At 40.2% G+C, this 27,152-nt stretch overlaps 1 protein-coding gene across 14 annotated transcripts; it reads left to right on the forward strand.

The window, feature by feature from the left end:
* Window positions 1–1,775: 1,775 nt before the first annotated feature.
* Window positions 1,776–25,451, forward strand: LOC130040470 (E3 ubiquitin-protein ligase TRIM38-like). 14 transcript variants are annotated; one of them, XM_056132565.1, is made up of 10 exons: window positions 1,780–1,888; window positions 1,990–2,100; window positions 2,605–2,893; window positions 5,113–5,262; window positions 6,104–6,633; window positions 14,370–14,465; window positions 17,353–17,583; window positions 20,558–20,580; window positions 20,681–20,793; window positions 23,783–25,451. In XM_056132565.1, the coding sequence occupies exons 5-10, from the start codon at window positions 6,226–6,228 to the stop codon at window positions 24,037–24,039; spliced, it is 1,128 nt and encodes a 375-aa protein (XP_055988540.1). In that variant the 5' UTR covers window positions 1,780–1,888; window positions 1,990–2,100; window positions 2,605–2,893; window positions 5,113–5,262; window positions 6,104–6,225; the 3' UTR covers window positions 24,040–25,451. The 14 variants fall into 14 exon arrangements, with proteins under 14 accessions (XP_055988544.1, XP_055988540.1, XP_055988541.1 ...); XM_056132566.1 differs by having other exon boundaries at window positions 6,108–6,633; XM_056132575.1 differs by having other exon boundaries at window positions 2,605–2,780; window positions 5,028–5,262.
* Window positions 25,452–27,152: the final 1,701 nt, after the last annotated feature.

Here is a 27,152-nt window from a genome sequence, read left to right on the forward strand (position 1 = left end):
TCCTGAGAGCCCAAGAACAGATGACTGGTTAAAGAAACTCTGGTACATTTACACAATGGAGTACTATGTAGCTGTTAGAAAACATGAAGTCATGAAATTTACATACAAGTGGTACTACATGGAAAGTATCATGTTAAGCGAAATGAGTCAGAAAAAATGGGATAGACACAGAAAGATCGCATTCATCTGGGGAACATAAAGTAACAAAATGGGAGACTAACACCCAGGCAGGAGTGGCCGAGATTAGTACCAGGAATTTTTCTCCATGACTTGGAGGCCAACCACATGTGCTAGGGGAAAAGGAAGCTCAGAATGAGAAGGGAACACCAAATAAAGGGTGTTGGGAGGATCCTCCCAAGATGGGAGAAGGATGCTGAAAGTAGACTATAGACCAAACATGATTGCCTCTCAATGCTTCTCTTGCAAACCACAGGACCCAAAGGGAGAGAGAGAGAACAAAATGGAATGCCCTGCCCCAGAGGCAGGGTGGGATGGGGGGTTGGGCGGTGGGAGGGACGCTGGGACCCATGGTGGTGGAGGATGGGCGCTGGTGGAGGGATTGGTACTTGATCACTGTATAACTGAAACCCAAGCACAAAAATTTGTAAGTCTATAACTGTACCTCATGGTGTTTCACTAATAAAAAAAAATAATATAATTTAAAAAAAACGGGGAAGATGATTAATAGACATTCCCCTCAAGAGGACATGTGGTCAGCCAACACACTTAGAAAAAAGTGTTCTTTGTCATCTTTTATCAAATGCAAATCAAAACAATATTACAATATCATCTATCACTAGTGAGAGTGTCACATATCAAAAAAGTTTGGAGGGAGGATACTGCTGGCAGGTTGTAGTGCCAGAGGAATCCACATTCACTATCGGTGAAAATGTTCTCTGGCTCAAAAAAATATATATATATATTTGTATAAAAAGCAAAAAAACATGTTCTCTGGCTCAGGCACAAGAGAAACACTATGAAGACTTTTTAAAAATAAAGAATAAAAACCTAAGTGAGAGAATACAGGAATTAAGGCTCTGACCCCATATATGGCTGATGCCAATCCAATCCCTGGCTCTACATATAGTTCCTCTGAGCACCACCAGACTCATCTCAGAGTACTTTGGGGAGTGCCCCCCACTGTAGCTGAGCCACTACAGGCTCCACAGTGGACCCACAGACTTTCCCCATGGCACAGAGTGGTGGATCCCAGCTGACAACTCTCCCTCTGGCCATCAGTCGTTCCCGTGCTGTCCTGAGCACTGAGTCCTGCAGAGGGAAAGTGAGGAGGAAGCAGAGAGAGCAGAGAGAGGGGAAGGGGCTGGGGTGGGCCTGTGCCTGATGCCCAGAGCCCTGTCCTGGCCATGCTCGCTTCCACACATCCTCCTGGGCTGCTTCAAACAATCAGGGACCAAGAAGAGCAAAGATAAGCCGGCCAGGAAAACTCCTGGATTCCCCTGGGCCTTTGTGGCAAAAAGTGCCAAGATCTGAAGTCAGAGTCTGGGAGCTGAGCTGTGGTTCCTGTTTAGATTCATACTGAGGACACAGAACAGTTTCCAGGTTATGACTTGTCCTCCCTCTTACTGCTCAAGAGGGTCTTCAAGTACCTGTCCCCTAACTTGAGGGCTAGCTCAGTAGGAAACACACTGACAACATCTTTCTTTCATTTCCTGCCCCTACCCTACATGGCTCCGCCCCCGCCCCCACATACATGGCTCCGCCCCTCCACCCCCCACCCCCCACTGGTTTCGTTTCTGCTTTCAATCCAGTGGGAGTGAACTTCCTTGCCAGACCTGAGTGAATCTCAGCTACAGAGGAGACATCAGAGCAGTAGCTTGTGCTGACTGCTGTGTGGAGAAGGGACTGACAGTCCAGGCTGCATTTTTCTGTGTGTGTGTGTGTGTGTGTGTGTGTGTGTGTGTGTGTGTGTGGTGGGTCAGGGTTGAACTTTGCTTTCTTGTTCTCTTCACCTTTTGCTTTCACTTTCAGGTGACTCCATTTTTCCTACCAGGGATATGAGGCCCATGAAGGCCCCATAGTCACCCCTCAGGGCTCAGAGGACAGGAGAGTTTTCTCCCCAGAGGATAGCATCCCTCAGAGGTAAGTCATAGGCCTTTGATGAAAGTTTCTACAGGAGACTCTCCTGTCTCCAAGGGAAGAGCCCTATGATTAGAGAGAAACTGGCTTTCTAGTAACTTCAGTTGAATCCTGCTTTTCATCTTAGTACTGTGTGTTGGAGGTAAATTTTGTTATTATGCTTTATCCTTCCTTTACTCCCCTCCCCTCCATCTCTCCACAGTGGGATTGGGGCACATGCCCAGATCCAAAAGCAGCTGTAGCCTTGGGAGTGGGACATAGTTGAGCTCCTGACCCAGCTCCCCTGTGAGGTCCTCCCTTGTGGACTCTGGGGGACCAGCAGCCAGTGTAAGTAACCACAGACTAGGCCATTCCCATTGCTCCACACCTCACTACATCCTGGAGCTGCCAACATTCTCTCTTCTGGTCACCCTGAACCTCTGGAGGACACTGAGTCACCTTCAGGAGCTCTGCTCGCAGCCAGACCACCCGTTCTCCTGGCTGCTCTTTGAATTCTTGTTCCCTCAGGTCAGGAAGGGTAACCTGAAAGGACTCACTATCCCTCTGCTTGCCTTGCTGACTGGTTCATTCTGGGGGAGCTCAGATGACCATCTCTGTCCTCTACATAAAGAACATCAAAAGGACTTGACTCTTCCAACCACCGACATGCGGTCACTAATCTGATCTGCAGCCCCGGTGAGAGAGTAAGTGCAGCCAGTGACCAAACCGGTGAGTCCTCCCCCAGGACTGCCCAGTGAAGGGGAAAGGAAGAGTCGCAATTGATCTACAATGAGAGGCTTCCAGTGGGGAGATCAAGGTAAAACTGAAATAGGATGTTCCTTCAGTACAAAACAACAACAACAACAAAAAGAAATTGATGTATTCACTCTGTGCTATTAACTTCTATAATGAAACAATTTCAAGTATTCCTAATAGCTTTTGTTAACAGGACTTTTCACATTTTTTATTAGAATTCATATTTTGAAAAGTACATTTTCATGTAAAAAATCTTTTTTATCTTGTTTGACTTAACTGATGACAGGACCTGATCAAATGAGGTTAAGGAGAAGCAATATTATAACTAGAAAATGCCACATTGTGGCTCAAAAATTCCTCATCAAATAGCCAAAGCAATCCTAGGGGGAAAAAAATAGAGTGCTTCGCTTTCCGCAATTTCATCCATTTCTATTAAGCTTTATTAGTTAAAAGTGTGGTGCTGGAATAATAACAGACTCTCAGTCTCAGATCAATTGAATAGAAATTAGAATCCAGAGAGAGATCATCAGACATATGGAAAATTAATCTTCAATAAATAAAGAAAAACAAGAAGTGGAGTAAGGAACACATCTTCAACAAGTGGTGATGGAAAAACTAGTCAATTACAGTCAAAATAATAACAATAAAAATAAAAATAAGTATACACTTTCCTAACACCATGCACATAATTCAAAACAAAACTGATTAAAGACCTCTATCTCTGACCCATATTCATAAGTTATATTGAGAAAAATAGGTAAAACTGTGTACTACTTTGAAACTAGACTTCACTTTAAGAATCCAATGCCAACGGCAAAGTAAACAGAAGTAAAGATAAACAAATGCAATTACGTCAAACTCAGAACTTCTGTACCTCAAAAGAAACGATGGCCAGAATAAAAAGATACCCTGCCCTTCATCAGAGTGTGCATGGTCCTCTACATGGGTTCAGGGTTTCTCTCCTCTACACGAAGCCTTATATTCTCCATTAGAGTGAGAGATGAGAAAAAGGGGTTCTGGAAGGACAGTAAGGCTAAAGAGTCAGCTCTGTGACTTGGTCTGGCTTGCCGTCATGGAGACCAAGATGATAAGACTCCCATAGCTTCAGTTGGAATGGAAGGGTGGGAGCTTGCAGCTGTCTTGGTCAAGAGCAAGGTGGAAGGGTCTGGACAGTCCCCTTTGGTGTCAGTATGGTCCCTTGTCCAGTTGCCCATCTTGTCACTCTCCTTTGTGAGATCCAAGGCTTCTTGGGGCATTCAGGACACTCTCACTTCCAGCAATCAAGTTTGCCACAATGAAAGCAGAAAGTTTTGGGTGGAGAGGACTTCCGGGCACTCCTGTGGAGCTGGCCAGGCTTAAGAGTGGTCAGAAGCTGGGAGTACCTTTAGTCTTCTTTACTTTGATCTTTTGTCTCTCTTGTGACCCCTTTCTGTCATCTTTGCTTATCCTGGTAATAATAATGAGAGGAAATTGCTCTAATTTGGAGACAGTAAGTTTCTGACTCTTCTGGTATTTTTTCCCTCAATCTCTAGTTGGTTTATGGAAGAGGCAAGAATTCTGAGACTATTAGTGTATTGGAGGGTGAAAAATATTAGTCTATAAGGTATCTCTGCCTCCTCCTTAGATCATTTACAAAAGAAATAGGATGGCTGGATGGTATTGTAATAAATGGAACATCCCTTTGACCAAATCTCCTCATTCTTTAAATTATATTTGGGTTAAACCTTCTCACAGAGAAAAACAGTACCAACTATCCTATCTCTCCCATCCCCAGATTTTTCTTTTATGCATTACTTAGAATGCTTTTATTCTCAAAAACAATTCCACTAAAACTTGTTCAGGACAACAGACACAGTCTTAGTCATTTAAAAAAAAAAACTTGCAGGGTTGGCATGTGAGTTAGGCTAAGTTATCTTCACTCCAGAAGATATTCTCTATGAGTCTAAAGAGATAGTTCTTATAGTTAGACAAAGATGCTTTAACATGTAACTTTAGTTTAAAAAGCACCATTAGTGATTGAGATATTACTGTCATGTCAAAAAAGCATTTGTTTCGTACCTCATCCTGCCTCTATTTCCTCCCCACAAACAGTCAACATTGAAAATAGAGAAAAGATCCTCCCAAAGTTGTAACTATCTATATGGATGAAGGACAAAGTCCTGTGTTTCCTATTGATACCCGTGTTTCCATGTTAGGTACTCACTGGTGGACACCAAGGGACATAATGCCAGGATCCACAGAAGCCTGTCATTCCTATCTGTTCTCACTGCTGACTTCCAGGTTTCTTCCATGACGATGGGCTCTAGTCATTCTGATCTTCCGGGAGACCAGGTTGTCCTGAAGAAGTGACAGTCACCTCTCTGTTTCTCAAGAACTCTGCTCTGAAGATAACCCCTTCTCCTCCCACCTCTTTCAATTCTCTGTCTTCAGGTCAGAGAGGCTTATGGGAAGGGCACACAGCTTCTTTAGGGTGTCAGTTGACCTTATTATCATTTGGAGCCTGGGTCTTTTTACCCATACTTTTTTATCATTATTTGCCGTGGAAGTAAGTAGCAAGAACTGTGAACTAATGATCCAGTGCAGACATTTTTTTTTTATGAATCCTATAAACTCTACCTAATTGCAATATCAGTTACAAGGAAATAAAGTAGTAGTGATGAGCTACCTTTTCACAGAATGGGAGTCTCACGCTCATTCCATGAGTTTCTCTTTCTTGCTCCATCCTTTCTGAGGGAGCCTGTCTTTTTCTCACTCTCACTGAGTCCCATGTCCAAAATATTTCTAGAAATGAAATGGAATCTTTGATCTGGTCTCATTTCACCACAGACTCAAGCAAATAATAAACAACTGAAATTCAATAATAGCAGTTAGATTCAAGGAATTAACATTAAATTTTATTTTATTTTATTTTAATTATACTCAGGGCTATAGTGATAGCACAGCAGGTAGGGTGTTTGCCTTGCCCACAGCTGACCCAAGTTCTATTCCTCCGTCCCTCTCGGAGAGCGCAGCAAGCTATGGAGAGTATCCTGCCTGCACGGCAGAGCCTAGCAAGTTCCCCATGGCATAGTTGATATGCTAAAAACAGAAACAAGTCTCAAAATGGAGACGTTACTGGTGCCTGCTTGAGCAAATCAATGAACAACAAGACAACAGTGCTACAGTGCTTAATTATACTAAGTTTAATGGACCAAGTGTGATTGTGCCACAGTCATTCACAACACAGCTCCATAAAATAAATCTTCTCAATCCCAATCCATATCTCTCTCAGACAGATTTCAAGCTCAGAGGAGTCCCATAAACTCTGGTGGAGTGCATTTCTCAGACACTAGAAATTTCTGACTGCTTCATCCCTGCCTCTTGATCCAATATTGCAGCATTTCCAGGAAAACCATGGCCTCAGCTACATTTATCAAGAAGTTGAGGGTGGAAGCTACCTGCCCCATCTGCCTGAAGCTGATGACTGAGCCTGTGAGCATTGACTGTGGGCACAGCTACTGCTGTGTATGCATAAAGGTTCTTACTCAGAATCAAAGCTCTGAAACATCATCTCCGGGAACATTTAATTGTCCCAAGTGTCGGAAACCTTTTCAAAGTGGTAGTCTCCGGCCCAACAAGCAGCTGAAAGGTATTATCGAAATCTTTAAGGAAATGAATCAGAACATGTGTAATGAACACGGAGAGCAGTTCCATCTGTTCTGTGAAAATGATGGTCAGCTCATCTGCTGGTGCTGTGAGCGGTCACCACAGCACAAAGGACACGGCACTGCTCCTGTTGAAGTTGCATGCCAAGTTTACAGGGTGAGTGTGGGGTCCAGAAAGCCTCCGAATAACCTCATCTGCAGTTGCTCTGGAATCTGTTTTATTTATTTGACAGAAATTATTTTCACTGTAGTATATGCTTCAGATGTGCTCTCTCACTTGCTGCAAAAGTGACTTGTCACAACATCCACACTAAAAAATGCTGAACTCCATCTGCCTCTATCCACTGATCAACTCCACCATCTAACTCCTCAAGGCATTTTTTGGTGCCTGTTAGCAATCTGTATGTCTTTTGTAGAGTAATCTGTATTTTAGGGTCAGAGAGATAGTACAGAAAGGAAGGTATCATTTTTCCTTACTCCAGTTCAAATCCCAGATATGTCACATGGTTCCCCAAGCACCACCAGAAGTGTGAACCAGGAGAATGCTCTGAACACTTATAAGTGGTGTCTGCAACAGTAGCAAAAGGGAGTAATCTGCCTTCACTTCTGTCCTTTTCAATGTTCTTCTTGGCAATGGTACTTGGTGTACTTTATGATTTTTTTTTACAAATCTTGCTTATTAACATCTTGTTAGATATGGAGGTATGATAGTTTCTCCTTGTATGTTTTTGTTTCACTGACATTTTCTTTACCTTGGAGAAGTTTCTCTTTGATTCCACATACTCTCAAGTAATTTTTGCTTGTTTTTGTTTCCCTAGTTATTGAAATCAACTCTTCAAAGTTAATGTTGAAGCCGTGTTTGAATATTTTTATGTACTTTCCTCTTTGTGTTTTATGGCTTTAAGTTTTTAGTAAATTTTCAGGTAATTTTTGTATATGGTGTTAGGAGCAGTCATTTCTGGGTTTTGTAAATGGATATCTAATTTCCCCATCACTATTTGTTGAAGAGACTTTCCTCTCTCCATTATATATGCCAGTATTATTGCTTATCACAATTGACCGTATTGTATGGCTTTATTTCTGGGTTCTTGGTTTTATTCCATTTATATGAGTGTATATGTCTGTGCATATTTTTTCTAATATTGTGTAATCTTAATGATCTTAGCCTTATAATATTGTTTTAGTTGGGAACAAGTATTTCCTATGTATCTTTCCTCAGAACTCCTTTGGCTATTTAGGGTATTTTGTGATTCTTACAAATTTTAGTTAATTTTTTTGGTGTCTTTGACACAGCTACTATAACTTTTATAGGTATTGTATAGAATCTTTGAATTACTTTGAGTAAGGTGGCCAGTTTAACAATGTTAATTTTTCCTATAGATATATAGTAACATCTTTATATTTTTACCTCCTCTTATTTCTTAGATCAATGTATTAATAGACCTTACACAGGTCCTTGACCTCTTTTATTATGTTTATTCCTTGTTTCCATCTTTCTAAAGTACTTGATTTTGTGGCCACACCTGGTAACGCTCAGGGTTACTCCTGGCTTTTACATTCAGAATTACTCTTGATGGTTCTCAGAGAACCTTACAGGATATCAGAAATCAAATTCAGAGCAGCTGTGTAGGGGATGAGCACCCTACCAGCCCTAATTCCTTCAGGTGCAAAAGAAGTTTTTTTAAAGCTTCTCACAATACTGGTTTCAAAGCTATAAATTCCCTAAGTTGTTGTCTATCCATGAAGCTCTTATAGTTCGTTCAAATATGTGTGATAATCTAAGTGGATAAAGCAATCTTGGGTAAGTATTCATTTCACTCAGGTTTTGTACTATGTCCCTCCATTCTCTTCTGTCTCGTAGTCACGTTTCAAACATCGGTTGTAAGTCTTAAGGGCTTTCGATTCTACATAAGTTGCTTTTTTGATCTTGTTGATTTCAATATTCTGTCTCTAATTGTGGATTTTATCATTTTGAGGATCTAGTTTTCCTTGTTGAGAATATTTTCTTATCCATTGCCATTCTGGAGGATGTGATGGATCCATCAGGAGGTCGGAGGGCAGTCATCTTGGTCTTGTACTTGGCGAAGGACAGGCGGGCGTTACGAATACTTTTCCTGGCTTCTGCTGCATCTACCAGTACTTCTGCTCTTCTCTCTTTGAGGTCTTCCTTGATTGCATCTCTGCACTGCTTTGCATGCTCGGATGTTAGCTGGCAGTTGCCTGAGGCATGCGCCAAACCACGCTGGCGAATTAGCTCAAGAGTTTTCGAAGATTGGAGATTTTTTGTGGCTATCTCTCTCTTGGCGTTCCTCGCACATTCATGGAGGTGCTGAACCAGTTGATCGTATTCCTCGTCAATGTTGTCAACAATGGCATCTTCCCATGTTGCCGCAATAGTACCAAAGAGTTCCCAGTTGGTGGTCGTTCAGGGAGTTCTCTTTTTGAACTTTGCAGCCCTTTCTCCCTGCTCTGTGAAGTAGAATTTTGCACGAAGGAGACAGTGGTCCGATCCCGTTCGGAATTTTGGGACAACAGTGACATCGGTCAGGTAAAACCGTCGATTGAATATGATGTGGTCTATTTTGTTGTGGAATCGTCCACCGGGAGACTCCCATGTCCATCGTTTAGATTCTGCCTTCTGGAACTGTGAGTTACCATGGATGGTCTTGGTCGACATGATGAACTCAGACAGTCTCTCACCCTGTTCGTTCCATTCTAGGCCATGGGTCCCAATGTGAAGTTCTTCAGCTGATATTCTCGGTCCTATCTTGGCATTAAAATCACCCACAATGATTTTGTAGAAGGTGTGGTCTTCTTTATAGAACTTCTCCAGATCCATGTAGAACTTCTCAATTTCTCCTTCATCATAATTGGATCTTGGTGTGTAGACAACGAAGATAGAAACTGCAGGCAGTGAGCCGCATCTATTCAAATGTAAACGTCCGATTTGGGTTGTTAGGCATTCGAATGAATCAATGCTCTTGGCCAAGTTTGTGTTGACGAGGACACCGACGCCTCCGACACCTCTTTTATCGCATGTTCCGAGGAATAATTCTTCTCCAGTGTCGAAAACAGCATGGTGAGATTCATGCCTTCTTGTCTTGGTCAGACCAATGATGTCGTACTTGATCATTCGCGCTTGTACCATCAGGTCCTCGATGGATGCATCTGATGCTAGTGTACGTGCATTGAAAGTACAGACGATCATTTTTGTCTTCTTTCGTTGTGGCATCCTTGGTCGGCCTTGAGATTTTGTCGGCCTCTCCTTTCTCATCCTTCTCAGTGCTGCCATGAAGCCTTCAGGGTCAGGTGAATGAGACCAGTTGTAGTTACTGGTTTTGGCATATCAAATACACAACAAATAGCTTGCCAGGCTCTTCCATGTGGGCGGAATACTCTCGTTAGCTTGCCAGTCTTTCTGAGAGGGATAGAGGCTTTTGGGGCGACCTCTGATCACCCTTGTAGGTGTTACCATATTTGAACCCTATCAAATATGGTGCGACTATTCCGGAAGATGGGTATTTAGTGTCTTATGATGTGTCATAAGCGAAGCGGCCGCGCGGGTCCGGAAAGCGTCCTGGAGTGTGGCGACGGCTGGGTAGTGGAGGTAGTCCATGACTTCTACTCAAATCTCTTCGATAGCCATGTCCACTTGCCGACATACCAAATTCCACAGGATGGATATGTCGTTCCCAACGTCCTCCCTTCTGAAATCCGACACGCCATTTCGTTGGTAAAGAAACAAACAGCACCCGGCCCAGACAAGGTCAGACCTGAACACCTGAAAAACCTGCCGTCAGTACTCACCAATACACTGGCTCGGCTGTTCACTCGCTACCTGTCTGAATGCAAGGTTCCATCCCAATGGAAAACCAGCAGGACCGTACTACTGTTCAAGATGGGAGACATCCATGACATTGACAACTATCACCCGATCTGCCTATTGTCTGTCATCTACAAGTTGTTCACTCGAGTCATCCTAAATAGGATTGGCAGAACACTAGATGAAGGACAACCATGCGAACAAGCCGGGTTCCGCAAAGGATTCAGCACCATCGACCATATCCACATGATAACCAAGCTCATTGAGGTTTCTCGGGAGTTCAAGATGCGCTCTGTTTAACATTCATTGATTTAAAGAAGGCCTTTGATTCTGTTGAGACGGAAGCGGTCATTGAAGCCCTAGCCAGTCAGGGAATTCAAGCCCAATACATCAGGATGCTCCGTGAGCTGTATTGTGGATTCACTACCAGGATCTCACCATTCTACAAAGAAGTGATCGTTGATGTCAAGAGAGGGGTGCAGCAGGGTAATACCATTTCACCGAAACTCTTCAGTGCCACCCTCGAGAACATCATGCGACAACTGGAATGGGAAGGAATGGGAGTGAAGATAGATGGTCGGCAACTACACCACCTCCGCTTTGCTGATGACATTGTTTTAATAACACCAAACATCAGCCAAGCGGCACAAATGCTGGCTGACTTTGACCATGAGTGTGGAAAGGCAGGACTACAGCTGAATCTTACGAAGACAATGTTCATGAGAAACAGCCTCGTTCCTGATGCCCCATTCGTTCTCAACGGAACGACCATCTCCGAATGCAACAGCTATGTGTACCTAGGTCGAGAAGTCAACATGACAAATGACCTGGCACCCGAGCTGCGTAGAAGGAAGAAAGCGGCTTGGAACGCCTTCAAGAATGTTGAAGAAATAGCTAAGAGGACAAAGAACCTCCATCTCCGGGCACATCTCTTTGATTCCACTGTTCTTCCTGCATTAACATATGCCTCAGAGACCTGGGCCCTACGCAAACAAGATGAGAACGCTATTCAGGTCTCCCAAAGAAGAATAGAAAGAGCTATGCTTGGAATATCATGTTTCACTCGAATGAGAGAAAGAATCTGGAGTTCTGACATCCGTCGACGATCAAGAATCAGGGACGCTGTCTCTTTTGCCAAGGTGTCAAAAATCAGATGGGCTGGTCACGTAATGAGATTTAAAGAGGACCACTGGACTAGAGCTGTTACTGACTGGATTCCACGGGATGTCAAAAGACTGCGTGGCCGCCCACCTACCAGATGGTCAGACTTCTTCGTCAAGATCATGAATGATCGGTTTGAGGCTCTTCATGTTGCCAGAGCAAACAGATGCCATGGGCTACACTAGCATGCGACAGGGACAAATGGAGATCTTACTGGTGCCCGTTCGAGCAAATCGATGACTAACGTGAAATTAAGTGATTAAGTGATTAAGTGAGAATATTTTCATAGGGAACCTTCAGGCCTCTTGGATTTCAGTGCCTGTATTCCTCTACTCTAAGAAATTCCTATTAATGATTTCTTTACCTAATGTTTATTCATAAAATTTCCTTTTCTATTCTTCAGCAACTATGATGATTCATATATTCTTCCACAGCGGTAGGGCGCTTGCCTTGCACTCAGCCAACATGACCAACTCGAGTTCGATTCCTCCGCTCTTCTCGGAGTGCCCGGCAAGCTGCCGAGAGCATCTCGCCCACATGGCAGAGCATGGCAAGCTACCTGTGATGTATTTGATATGCCAAACACAGTAACAACAAGTCTCATGATGGAGACGTTACTGGGCCCGCTCGAGCAAAGTGATGAACAACGGGAGGACCATGACTGTGACCATATTCATCCTATAGTGCCCTGGTGTAATGTTTACTTCCTTTTAACACTCAACAGGATTGTTTAGTAGCAGTTTCCTCCATCTCATCTTGAAGCTCCTTGATCTTATACTCAGCTGCATAATTTGGCTGCTATCAGCTTCTGTTATGGCTTTTTGCTTTTAATGTAACTTACCCTGCTCTTCATTTTGCCATTTCTGATTGGAGCTTTCTCATCTTGACTCTTAGACTTCTTGGGCTTTGCTGCATACCTCTGCCACATATTCTTTGAGCTCATTAAACATCTTTATCATGGTGGCACTGGCAAAAAGTCACTGAGGATTTAGAGAGCTGGTTGTTGTTGTTTGTGCCTTCAAGGGTATTATTTCCACTCAGTGAACTGGGCAGGCCTTTACCATTGGTTTTCTAATGTTCTGGGGGAGTCTTTGTAGATAGATACCCTGGAAGGTGCTGAGGTATTAGGCTGGGGATTGCTCTCTTCTCTGCCTCTCATCACTGAATGACCTGAATTATAATTATGAGCAGTGTGTGATTTGCTGTGTATGTCTTTTGTGCAGTTACATAGGTGGCATGTGCTCTAGAAGCTGGGTGTGAGCCTGCTAATATAGCCCAGGTCAGGTGTAGAGGCTATTGGGACCTAGCCGGAAAGGAGGGTTCTGCCTCCCTTCCCAGAGTGGGTCCAGCGATGGCAGCCTGAGTCTGGTCTCAACTGCAATGGTGTCAATGCAAACAAAGTTCAGGTGCTGTCTAATAGCGTTTCTATCCTGCTTTTTAAAGCACTTTTTTTCATAAAAGAATATTGAATCTCATCATTTGTTTTCTTTCTCTCAATTGAAATATAGTTGTATGAATCTTATCTTTCTGTTGCTGTGATATAGTTTTTTTTTACTTTCTTATTCTCTCAATTGAAATGTAGTTGTATGAATCTCATCTTTTTTTTCATATGTTGAACAGCTAACAAGTACATGATATATGATCCTAACAGTGTACTGTATTGCATTTTTTGGCATAGATATTTTTGACAATTTTTAGGTCTATGTTCAATGCTGGTGATTTATTTTATCTTTAGGTTTTCTTCTTGACTTATTTTCATATTAGAGTAGTGTTGTACTCAGAAACTGTGCATTCAAGTTCATCATTTCCTTGACTTTATTGGTATAATTTCAAAGGGTATTCAGATATCTTTGAATCTTTTATAGATCTCACTGTTGAAAGTTCTAGTAATGGAATTTCCTTTGGAATGAGAATTTTTTTTTTTCCATTTTTGGAGTGCATTCTAAAAGGACCCCCTCCTGAATAAATAGCAGTACTCCTCCATTTAAAAAATAAAAGGACCCCCTCCCAATTACACGCAAGCTAATACTATATACCTGGATCATTCTAGGCACTCAGGGTACTGTCTCAACCTTGTTAGAAGATGATGAGGTATGCAAACTAATAATTGAAGTCTGCCTGTATCCTTCATGTGGTAGAAAAGTCATTAGAGGTCGGAGTGTCCTATACTCAGGACTGATGACAAGGACACAGAAAACAAGGCTTGCTTGGCACCATGCCTAGGCCAGAGGGTGTGTAGAAAGAAAGATAATTGAAGACACAGGAGTAAAATTTAGGCCTTAAACCATGATCACGGTTGAGAGGATGAATCATACCTCAGAGGAGGACTGGGAATGGAATGTTTTTTATTGGTTAATAAGGACCAATTTTGACATGAGAAGATTATTCTGTTTCAATATAAACTAGAGCCATCAGTTTCTGAAGTTCACATAACTTCCACATGTATAGGGTGGGGTCATAGTTAAAGATGTAGAGGAGTTGTTAACTATTTAGAAATAAAAGCCTGTGAATGAAGTCTGGTGAGAGATTTAGATTAACATATTTTCAAAGGCACATATGATGATTGCTTTGACTGTGGTGGGAGAAAGAAGTGGGCATTGTCCTGCTGCCTCTTTCCTTAGTCTAATATGGGATTGAAGAATATATTGTTCCCTTGGACAATTTACTTAATCCCATGCAAAGAATTGATTTCTATAACAGGAACAATGGTAAACATCTTACCAGCTTTGCAGTTTGCCACGGAGATCAACTGTGTTATTGGACTCATAATTGTCCACATGCTTTCTCTCAGCATCTAAAGGCTCAACAAATACTCAATGTTATTCTAATTATCTGAAAGCCTATGATTTATGGTATATGCTGTGAAGACTTTTCCAACTGAATAAACTAACACCCATTTTTTCCCACAGGAAAAGCTCCAGAGAGCAGTCACAAAACTGAAAAGCACAGAATCTAAATATATGCAGCTGAAGCTAGATACAACTCGGAAAATAAGTAGTTGGGAGGTGAGAGTTTGAAGCTTCTTGTGGTCAAACTACATGCCATCATCTTGTCTAAGAGTAGGTTGTGCTTGGTGAAAGCACTATAACAGTACATTATTCAATAAATGGTCCAGATTGTTAAAAGTAATGTAGAAAGCATCACTTCCCTTTACTCCTTTGGTTATATGTGTCTATTAAATTTTTGCTTCAAATTCTTCAACCTTGTGATAGTAATAATTTAGAATTCCCAATATCTGAGTTTACGAAGTAGAAATATTGTAGTCTACTTGAAAGATCCTTGACAGGATTCAAATTCTCAAACTTTGAATATACCTACCTGTTTTGAAGCCTCAACTGCATCATTTTGATGCATTTACCACAGGGCAGCATCTAACACTCAAGCTTTCCAGCTTCAGAGACCCACTGTTTGTGGACACTTAGAAAGAGATTCATTCTGATGAGATGCAATGAACTCAATTTAATGAGGCTGTTAATGTGGAGAACCAGAACTACCATAAGAACATACAAAAGACAACTACAGTGTATGGGTCTCTGGTTCAGTAAATAACCAGACTCCCTATGAATGAAAAGAGATTTGTTTACAAATATATTGATATAGTACATTAGTCTGGAATATCATTGCACTGACCAGTGAGTCATTTTGGCTTTTTCATGGTGTCTTAAACCTCAGTCCTCACTCTTTATGTGCAAATCTCAAATATGATCTCTCAAAAGACAGCCCTTTGCTTTCATATCTGGGATCTTGATTGGTGGGAAGATCATCACAATCAAAAGTAAATAAATAAACACCTTTCACGAACACATGACTTGAAGCTAAGCCTATTTCCCACTTAAAAATAAAAATTTTGCTCGTTTTTGCCCAAAAGCAGATGACTGGTTAAAGAAACTTTGGTACATTTACACAATGGAGTACTATGTAGCTATTAGAAAAGATGAAGTTATGAAATTTACATTCAAGTGGTACTACATGGAAAGTATCATGTTAAGCGAAATGAGTCAGAAAGAGCGGGATAGAAACAGAAAGATTGCATTCATCTGGGGAACATAAAGCAACAAAAAGGGAGACTAACACCCAGGAATGGCTGAGATTAGTACCAGTAATTTTGCTCCATGACTTGAAGGCCAGCCACATGTGCTAGGTGAAAAGGAAGCTCAGATAGAGAAGAAAGCACCAAATAAAGGGTGTTGTGAGAACCCTCCCAGGGTGGGAGAAGCATGCTAAAAGTAGTCTATAGACCAAACATGATTGCCACTCAATGCCTCTCTTGCAAAACACAGTACCCAAAAGAGGAGAGAGAGAACAAGGGGGAATACCCTGCCACTGAGGCAGGGTGGGACGGGGGGGGGGGGGGGATGCTGGAACCCGTGGTGGTGGATGATGGGCACTGGTGGAGGGATGGGTATAACTAAAACCCAAGCACAAAATTTGTAAGTCTATAACTGTACCTCATGGTGTTTCACTAATAAAAAAAAGAAAAAAATATTATCCTAAGTATTTTCTTATCCTAGGATAGGAAAATACTATCCTAACAAAAGATCGCATTTCATTTTGTTCTAGCTACATAAAAATTTAAGAATAGGGAAATATAAATTTAAAGAATATAGATTGGTAGTTCCCTAATATACCAACCCTTACAGGAGCTGCTGGTTAACGGATGAAGCTGAGAGAAACTGGGGATAACTATTAAGGAGGAGGTAATTTTTAGAGAAAAGAAAACATACCAAAATTTTTATTGTGAGGACCACACATAAAAAACTAGTGCATTACAAATGTATAATGATATATTTTGAATTGTATCAAAATAAATTGAATAAACTTTTATTTTATGTGTTTAAAAAATTTTACTCATTTATTAATTTCATAAACATTGTAATACTTTCTGAAATGGAAAGTTAAAATGAATATTAAAGTTTAGTCCCCACCCCTACCAGATAAAATCTGTGTCCTATAGATCATTTTGTTTTAGAAATTTTCACACATTAAGGTGGTGAGTTGAATCCAGGGTTGATATTTCTAGTATTTATGATTAGAATCTGCCAACTGGGCCTCTCCCTGGTGAGACTCATGAACTCGCTAGGGTGGTCATCCTTACTCCAGTTGTGATGTCTCAGCTGGAAACTTCAATAAGGTTCAAGAAGAAACTTCAGGGGTTTCTTGAACCAAAAGTTTATCTGAAACACAGGAACACATGTTTATTTCAAAATAAAAATTCATATTTATTTTTATAACTCATATTTCATTTACTTTGGCCAAGCTCTATTCTGCACTTTATTCATACTACCTATACCAGCTTCTTGGTGTACAGAAGAAATTTTACCAGAAAATTAGATCTAATTCTGATGACCTTATCTACCTGTGAATTTCTTCTTCCCAGGCATAACTAGTGAAGGAAACATGGATAACTCTTCAGGCTACATCACCCTAACTGAGGAAATTTGTGTGTGTATGAGTGTCTGCATGCATGTGTCTAAGCATAACATAAAATCACCATATTACCCTTTAGAGTGGACAGCTCTGTAACAGTGTTTGTACATATGCTTGTGCATCCATTGCCTTTATCCACCTGCAAAACTTGTTCATCATCCAAACTAAACCTCTCTTCCTATTCCTAATTTTTCTTCCTCCTGTTTTCTAGTATTCACTGTCTCTATGAATATGACTTATTTCATAAAAGCAGATTTTTATAATATTGGCTTTCTGCTTCTGAGTTACTTGTTTTGCTCACTGTCTTGCTGATTGATCCATGTTGCACTCTGCATCAAATATTCCTTATTTATTTCCACTGAATAAGTTTCAGCTGCTTCTGTGTGTGACTCATATTGGATATGAATCTATCCATTAATGAACATTTGGGTGTACTCACTTTCTGAGCACTTTTTTACCTTATAGGAGAAAATAAAGCATGAGAAAGAAAGAATCAATTCTGAATTTAAACAACTTCACAGTTTCATGCACCTGGCAGAGGAGTATTATATGCATAGTCTAGAGAAAGAAAAAGAACAGAAGCTCATCAGACTGAAGAACAATGTAGCCCATCTGGACAACAAAGTAGAAGAACTCAAGAACAACATCCTGGAACTGGACAAGAAATGTCAGGACTCAGCGCAGACTTTGCTGCAGGTGAGTCTGAGCACTTGTAGGAAACAGAGATGTCTTATTCCCATGCTACTGAGAACAGAGGGTAAGAAATATGGAAGATTCACGAGGTCTACTTCCTCAGTTCAGACTCCTCCTTTTAACTCACTGTGTGCAGCGCGACACCCTGTAGTTCTACTAAGATGAATGAACTGTTGAATTTCAATTTTCTTATTTTGAGTAGTATCTCATTGTATGTGTACCACAATTTCTTTATCCACAATGTGTTATTGGGGTATTTGGAATGATTCTAATTCTTGGCCAATGTAAATAGTACTATAATAAACACAGAGAAAGCAAATACCTTTGAAAATTAATGTAAATTTATGTAGTTGTGGTCTTGAAATGATCCTCAGAACAGGAAACTCTAGATTTTATGAGAGCTCAATTCTTATTTTTGGTGGTCTCCTATGATATTGTGATTCTATGTACTCTTTTCATATCAAGGCAACTGTGTATTTATAAAAGATGCCATTGTTTCTCTGCTTTCCCCCATTTTATATTTTCATTATCTACTGTTTCCGAGTAGGATCTCTTTGCTTTTTAAACAAGACCCTGTAGTGGTTTTAATAAATTGGTTAAATGGTAATGAATTTCTTTAGTTTTAGTTTTGTTTTCTTTAATGCTTTCAAGTTTAAATGATGACAAATGATAGAGTATTCTTATTGGGATGTTTGTTTCATTCAAATTGTTCCTTGTGTCAAACAATACTAATCAAGAGTTTTCATTTGAATCTTTTGGTGGTTCTTTGTATACAAGTTTCATTTGTATCTTGGTGCTCTTGCAATCCTATTTCTATGTTTTGCTTTTATCATTTTAATTACAGCATGTCTTAGAGTTCTTTGATCTGGGTTACTTTTATTTAGAACACCTTAGTTCTATTAGAACTATTAATATATTGGATCTGGATGTGGGAGTCAGTACTCAGAATGGGGTAGTTATCAGCCACAATTTCATTTCTTTTTCTATTTTTTCAGTGATGCAAGGTAGTTTTTATTCAAACTTACAGGAGCGATAGCACAGTGGGTAGGGCATTTGCCTTGCACACAGCCAACATGGCCAACCCGAGTTCGATTCCTCCGCCCCTCTCGGAGAGCCCGGCAAGCTACCGAGAGTATTCGATATGCCAGACACAGTAACAACAAAGTCTCCAATGGAGACGTTACTGGGCCCGCTCGAGCAAATCGACGAATAATGGGAGAACAGTGACATACTGGAAAGATATGAGAGCACAGAAAGAGGATACATCTGTTCAAGAAAGAACATAGAAGCAAAGAATATACAGAGACAAGTGAGATATGTGTTCAAAGTGTTCAACGGAGAACATGGCCTTGATGAGCAAGAGATAGCTATAATTGTTTGAAACACTTGTTCCCCATTCTCACTTTCCTTTTCTTCAGCGACTACTTTTTTGTTTTTGTTGTTTGTTTTGGGGCCACAATTGGCACTCAATCCTTGCTTCTGTCTGTGTTCTCAGGGATCACTCCTGGGGTGCCAGGGATCAAACCAGTGTAGGTGATGTGCAAGGCAAACATCCTACCCACTCTACTATCACTCCAGCTTCATCAAGGCCTCCTTGAATTTGATTGCTGTTCCTCTTATAATTAGCCCATAATGCTCTCATATACCTTTCATATTTTTTTCTTCTACTTAATTGATAGCTTTCTAAATCTTATTTTCTTATTTGATTTGTTCTTTGACATCTGTCACCCAGTTGCTGGAACCTCCAAAGAAGTTTTAAATTTATTTAAGTTCAGATACTCCCTGACTAATACTTTGTTTTGCTTTGTTGATTACCTTTTCTATTGCTTTCCTTAATTCATTCAACCTTATGATTTTTACTTTGAAGTTCTCAACTCAGAAAATGAGCAAAAATTCTCTTGGTTGCTTGGGAACTTTTTAGATGTTCACCCATTAATTTGCATTTACTTCTTTTTAGATGTTTACCCATTAATTTGGATTTACTTCTTCCTCTTCTTTATTGTGTCTCCTGAGCTGTGAGAGTTCTAGTTTTGTGCATTTACGGTAGCAAATATAAGGCTCGATTATATCCACCATTACCACAGAGAACCTGTGGGGCTAAGTTTGTGCTGCAACCAGTCACTACCAAGACTTTGCCGTACTCAGCAGCACTGTCCCTTGAGCTTCATAGTTTGAGTGACTCACCATGCCCCTGCTCTCAGTCCTTCAGTGTAGGCACTAGTGCACATCAGAACCATAAACCATACTTCCTTATTTCTTGCACCAAATGTGCTCTGTATCAGAATCTCTGCATCAGATGCACTATGTGTGTGTGGGTGGGGTAGGGGAGTAGGAGACTGGGGGTGGAGATATGGAGAGAGTGGGGTTCTCAGGGGTGTAGTATGGTCTTTGTAGTCATCTCAGACAGGCAACTGAGCTGCCTTAACCACATCTCCATACTCACTGTTTTATTCCCCTGGCCCTGACAAAAAAACTCAGCTTCCTTCATCATGTGGTGCCTGTTATCAGTACCTAAGCATTTCAGTCACTGGGACTCTGGATGGACTCAGGACTTTATGTAAGCAGTGTCCAATATGAACTCACTCTAAGGAAATCACATCATTGAAAGGAAGTGGTACCCTGGGCATCGTTCTGAGCACTTTCCCAATAGCCATAGGTTGGTGTGTTTTCAGACAGCACAATATCAGTGAGGAAATCAGAGAGGTTGATAAACAAGTAGTCATGTGCATCCCCAAGGGGCTCAGGATGGAATCATCTTATTAGAAACCCATCAATGTCTATGGTTAGGGGTTCAGTGGTGTGCCTCAACACAAATGAATTTACCCTGTATGTGTGAGGCCTTGGCTCCATTCCCACCCATGGGGTCACTTTCCTTTCTTTCCTGGAAGGAGTGTTTATAGAGAACTTCCCTGCATATACTATGCTTTATGAAGGTCAGATGTTCCTGCACTCACCTTTGTTCATGTTTTCTCTACAGGGTATAAAAGACACCCTGAGCAGGTGAGTGTCCATAGAAACAGTGTGGGCCATGGAGGGGCATGGACATAGACACATGGATGGAAGGAGCCACTGAAGAAACCTGTTTTTGCTGTTATTCTAGGGTCTCAGCTATCAATCTAGAAACACCAGAGGATGTTTCTTTGGAACTGCATACTGTGCGCAGTGTCTCTGAGCTTCACTTAAGTGTGAGAAAAATTTTTAAGCGCCACCAAGGTATGTTGATTTAAGAATCCCTTGTTAATATTTTATTTAACTCTCAGTGTAATGCAGTAAAGGTAGGTGATTGTTATGCAATGGAGTGCAAGTGATGTAAGGACCTTGACCTAGTAACACATTTTACTAATACCAAAGCTGAGCTCTCTTTTTCTATAATTCTCTTTAATAATTATTTTCTATCTTTCTGTAATCTCTTATAAAACCCAATATTCAAGGAAAGACAAAGTTTTTTTAAAATGCTTTTCTCTAAGATCAAACCAAGCATCAGAGAGAAAGCTCAATGGGCCGAGTGCATGCTTCATGTTCAGAATATAGAGGTAGTCCCATCACTGAAGCTCCTATTCATGGTACCCTAGGGCCTTGTACTGATCAACTGGCCCAGGTGGCCTGGAATGACTCGGCCCCTGCACCTGTTTGGCAGTCCCTCCCCCAAAATTCTGTCTTAGCAGGTGTGCATTTTTGCATGTATGAGTGTTATTCAATTTTACGGATGTTCATAATATGTTTGAAAAATCTTTCTATTTCTAATATTTAAAAGGTTTGAATTACTCTCTCAATGATTTGTCTTTAAAAACCTTGTATTAGCATCAAAAAAAGAAGTATATATGGTATACAATTTGTATTGTTTTTTTTAAAATAATTATATGTATTTATTTGAGTTTTTAAAAAATAAATTCTGAAGTCACACCTGACTTTCTTTGCCTTTTGCTTTTCCTTGGCTTTATATTCAATGATCACTTCTGGCAGTGCTCAGTGAACTATATGTGATACAGGGAATCTAACCTGGGACAGCCCAGTTTGAGGCAAGCATCTTAATCACTATTGTATCTTTCTGGCTCTATTTAATACTTTTTTTTTAACTTTCTTCACATTGACACTTTGGATTTTTCACAATAGTTTAAGTAATAGCAACTGAAACCCAACTTATTTCTGAGTCAGACTTATGATAAGAATTGGTTGGAGAGAATCTTTACAATTAAGGGATTACTTATAAAGATGAGAAGTAGGATAGAGAACAAGGCGTAGTCAGTCCTGCACCCAAGGCAGGAGCGGGTAGACAACCATCATTGTCCTGGGCCTCAAGTGGCAGGTAGAGGATGCTGTAGGGGTGGGAGAGTGTGACAGGGGAGAGGAATGCAGAGCCTGCCAGTCAGCATGGGAGGGCCATGTGTCCTTCACACTGCTACTCAGTTGCTTTGTGCCCCAGGGCCTTCTCCTCTGCTTCCTGTTAGCTGAAATAAGCAGAGATAGGGAAGAGAGCACTGGTGATGCGTCCACAGCGGTCAGTCTTTCAGGGAGAGAACCAAGTGGGAAAAGTGGGTAAAGAAAAACAGGGATTTGAGGAACACTGAGAACATCCAGCACAAGAAGTATTTTGCATAGCGGATTTAAGTAACCTGGAAAAAAAGTCCAACACCCTGTGCTTAGCCTGGTAACCCAGTGAGTGGTTGACTCTTTTTTGAGTGGTTACAAGAGTGGTTAACATCCTTGTGCTCAGAGCCATAATACACCTGCTTTGATGTTTGTCTTGTACCCGGCAATCCTTGGTTCGATCACCTGGTCCTTTGAGTACCATCAGAAGTAATGCTGAGTTAGAGCCAGGAGTCACTCCTGAGCATTGCCGGGTATGGCCCCCAAAAAACATAATAGAAAATATTCTATTGATACATTTAACTTTAAATTTTTGATTTTACAGTCAAAGTCACACTTAAATTTATCATATATTTTACTATTTTATTCAAGGATGATTTTATAGCTTTCATGTATATTGACCCTAGGTTTATTAAATTTTGATAATTTCTATAAATTCCTTTTATCTAACTTAAGAAATTACAGTAAGCTCTAATACCTATGGAGCTCAATAATTTTGTGACCTGGGAGAATTCTAGGTCTTTAATCACAATCTATGAATTTAGTTCTTTTTTTTAACTTTTCTAATATAAAATTTGTAGTTTTTAGTTAGAGATGGAATTGTCTTATTTCTGTTTCAATATTCCACGATTTCTCAAGAGAAAAATGGGTCTTAGAAATGACAGAACCCATGTAAATTCTGATTGGTTCTATTCCTAGGTTTTTTAAACTAGAGATAAGGATGATGGTTATATTATTACTAGAAATTCTCAGATACTTCCCATTAATGAGACATTTTAATAACAATTATTTAGTTCACTCAGTCTTCCTCAACAGTTTCTAGTGACTCACATAGAGATTACACAGATTTTGAAAACTGAAACTCAACATGACTCTTAGACAATAAGAACAGAACTTTGGTTTGAATATAGGTTAGCTTTATTTTATAAAATACTCTAAATATTAACACATGTTAGGAAGAACACTGACAGTGGTGGTGGGTTTGGAGTTAAGCACTGAATGCCAAAAGCTGTTATGCTTAGCTCAATAAACTGCAATGAATAAAGAAAAAGGTTTTTTTCCTTTAAGAAGCAAGTGTGTGGGCCATACTGTGTAGACTATTTGCCTTGCACGTGGCCAACCCAGTTTTGACCTTAGGAATCCCATCTGACCCCCAAGCACAACCAGGAGTCTTTCCTGAGTGCAGAACCAGTAATAACTCCTAAGTGTCATCGGACATGACCCAAAAAAGCAAAAATAAATAAATAAAAAGAAAAAGAAGAAAAAGCAAGTCTGGTGGAGAAGAGACAGGGATAGAACACCCATAATTTGGTTCCCCAATCCCACCTTGAGTGACCCCTAAGTGTAGAGCCAGGACTAAGCCTCAGTACCGCTGAACATGGCCTCCAAACAAAAAATAAACATACAGAGTAACTCTTTTGAAGCTAGACCATAGTACAATGATAAAGTGCTTGCCTGGCACACCACCAAATCCAAAGCATCCCAAAGAGTACACTGCCAGCAATTATTCCTAAGCACAGTAGTAAGCCCTGGCTCTGCCTTGTGTGGCCTCTGCTCAAAAAAAAAATTAAAAAATCAAATTCAGTCTTTTGTCTTTTTTTCTCTTTTTTTGCAGTCAATGTGTCTTCAGATCCAGATACTATTAATCAAAAGATATTCATTGGTGATCCTGTCCGCCCCTGCGACATCCTCCAGCACCACACCCAGTCTGCAACCTGTCCCAGACCACAACGCACTGAAGATAGAAGTTATTCACAGACACATGCAGAGAACCAAATCAAACACCTGGAAGTTAAACAACTCAATGTTGAACAACGAGTGGGTCAGGAAGGAAGTCAAGGAAGAAATGAAAAAATATCTGGAAACCAATGAGAATGAAGACACGAGCTACCCAAACCTTCAGGACGCAGCTAAAGCTGTGATAAGGGGAAAATTTATAGATCTGCAAGCATTCATCAGGAAGAAAGAAAGGGCCCACATAAATAACATAACTTCACAGCTCAAGATCTTAGGAAAGAACCAGCAAAAGGAGCCCAAACAAGGCAGAAGGAAAGAAAGAACAAAAGCGGAAATTAATGACACGGAAACCCAAAAAAAACGATCCGAAAGATCAATGAAACCAAGAGCTGGTTCTTGGAGAAAATTAACAAGATTGATAAACCACTAGCAAGACTCACAAAGAAAGAGAGAGAGAGAGAACCATAATAAGCCGAATCAGAAATGAAAGTGGGGACATCACAACAGAAACCAAAAAAACGCAAAAGATCATCAGAGTCTACTTTGGAAGTCTGTGTGCCAGGAAACAAGAGAACCTAGAAGAAATTGGATAAATTCCTGGATTCCTATAATCTCTCAAACTTGAACCAAGAAGATATATTCAGGAATACCTGAATATATCTATAAATAGCAAAAAATTGAAACTGTAATAAAAAGTATTCCCCAAAACAAAAGCCCAGGTCCAGTTGGATTCACTAGCAAATTTTTACAAACATTTAAAAAGGACCTATTGCAAGTTCTTCTCAAGCTTTTCCAGGAAATTGAAGAAACAGAAACTCTTTGATACAGTTTCTAAGAGGCACATATATCCTTAATACCAAAAGAAACCAAAAGAAGCAAAGACACCACAAAAAGAGAAAACTACAGAAAGATATTCCTGATGAACACGGATGCAAAGATCCTTAACAAAATATTAGCAAATAGAATCCAACAACTCATCAAACAGTTCGTAAAACATGACCAAGTGGGATTCACCCCAGGGATGCAAAGATGGTTTAATATTCGGAAATCAATCAACATAATACATCATATCAACAAAAGAAAAGATAAAACCATTTGATCATATCAATAGATGTAGAAAAAGCATTTGACAAGATTCAGCCCAGTTTATGATGAAATCTCTCACCAAAATGGGTTGTGAAGGTTCTTTCCTCAATATAGTCACAGCCATCTACCATAAACCTACCACAAGTATTATCCTCAATGGGGAAAAACGAAGAGACTTCCCTCTAAGATCAGGGACAAGACAAGGATGCCCACTCTCACCACCTCTGTTAAATATAGTACTAGAAGTACTTGCAATAGCGATTAGGCAATAAAAATATATTAAGGGTATCAGATAGAAAAAGAAGAAATCAAGCGCTCACCATTCGCAGATGATATGACACTATGACCCTTAAAGCCTCTACCTAGAAACTCCTAGAAACAACAGACTTTCATAGTAAAGTCACAGGCTATAAAATCAATATACAAAAGTTCATGGCTTTCTTATATGCAAACAATGAGAGAGAGAGATGTATGTGATATGAAAAAAGCAATTTCGTTTACAATTATGCCTCAGAAAATCAAGTAACTCGAGATCTGCTTAACTAAAAATGTAAAGGACCTGTACAAAGAAAACTACAAAATGCTACTTCATGAAATAAAAGAGGACACAAGAAAATGGAAACATATCCCCTGCTCATAGATTGGGAAGAATTAACATTGCCAAAATGGCAGTAGGCCCCAAAGCATTATATAGATTCAATGAGATCCCTATAAGGATACCCATGAAATTCTTCAAATAAATGGATGTAACACTCCTGAAGTTCATATGGAACAACAAATCCCCATGAATAACTAAAGCAATTCTTGGGAAAAAGAAGATGGGAGGTATCACCTTCACCAACCTCAAAATCTACTACAAAGTGGTAATAATTAAAACAACATGGTACTGGAACAAAGTCAGAGTCGCAGACCAATGAAACAGGGTTGAATATCCTTACACACACCCTCAAATATATGATCATATAATCTTTGATAATGGAGCAAGAAATGTGAAGTGGAACATGGAAAACCTCTTTAACAAATGGTGCTGGCAAAACTGGACAGCTACATGCAAAAAACTGGGCTAAAACTCTATATAACACCGTACACAAAAGTCAGATAAAAATGGATTAAAGACCACAACATCAGACAAGATTCCATCAGGTACACTGAAGACAAGGTTGGCAAAACCCTCAACGATATTAAAGCTAAAGGTATCGTCAAAGATGACAAGCCAATCACCAAGCAAGTGGAAACAGAGATAAACAAATGGGACTATCTTGAACTGAAATGCTTCTGTACCTCAAAAGATAGAGTGTATACAAGAAGACAGAGACAGTATACAGAATGGGAAAGGATATTCACTCATCAGATAAGGGTTGATATCAAGGAAATACAAAGCACGGATTGAATTCTACAAAAAGAAAGCATCCAACCCCATCAGAAAATGGGGTGACGAAATGAACAGAAATTTTCTCAAAGAAGAAATCTGAATGGCCAAAAGACACATGAAAAAATGCTCTTCATTACTAATCATCAGGGAGATGCATATAAAAATGACAATGAGATATCATCTCACACCATAGGGACAGGCCCACATCCAAGAAACAAAAGCAATCATTGTTGGAGCGGACGTGGGGAGAAAGGGATTCTCCTTCACAGCTGGTGAGAATGCCGACTGGTTCAGCCCTTTTGGAAAACAGTTTTGGACACTTCTCAAATAATTGAAATTGATCTCCTGTTTGATCCAGCAATACCACTTCTGGGAATATATTCTGGAGATGCAAAAAGTATAGAAGAAATGACATCTGCACTTATATGTTTATTGCACCACTGTTTGCAATAGCCAGAATCTGGAGAAAACTTGAGTGCCTATAAGCAGATGACTGGTTAAAGAAACTTTGGTACATCTACACAATGGAAGTGTATGCAGCTCTTAGAAAAGATAAAGTCATGAAATTTGCATATAGTGGATCAACATGGAAAGTATCATGTTAAGTGAAATGAGTCAGAAAGAGAGGGCCAGACATAGAAATATTGGACTCATTTGAGGAATATGAAGTAACAGATTAGGAGACTAACACCCAAGAATAGTAAAGATAATTATTAGGATTACTCCACAGCTTAGTAGCTGGCCTCACATGCTGGTGAAAAAGGCATCTCAGATAGAGAAGAGACCACCA

The sequence above is a fragment of the Sorex fumeus genome, unplaced genomic scaffold (genome assembly GCF_029834395.1).
Source record: "Sorex fumeus unplaced genomic scaffold, SorFum_2.1 ptg000094l, whole genome shotgun sequence".
Taxonomy (NCBI): Eukaryota; Metazoa; Chordata; class Mammalia; order Eulipotyphla; family Soricidae; genus Sorex; species Sorex fumeus.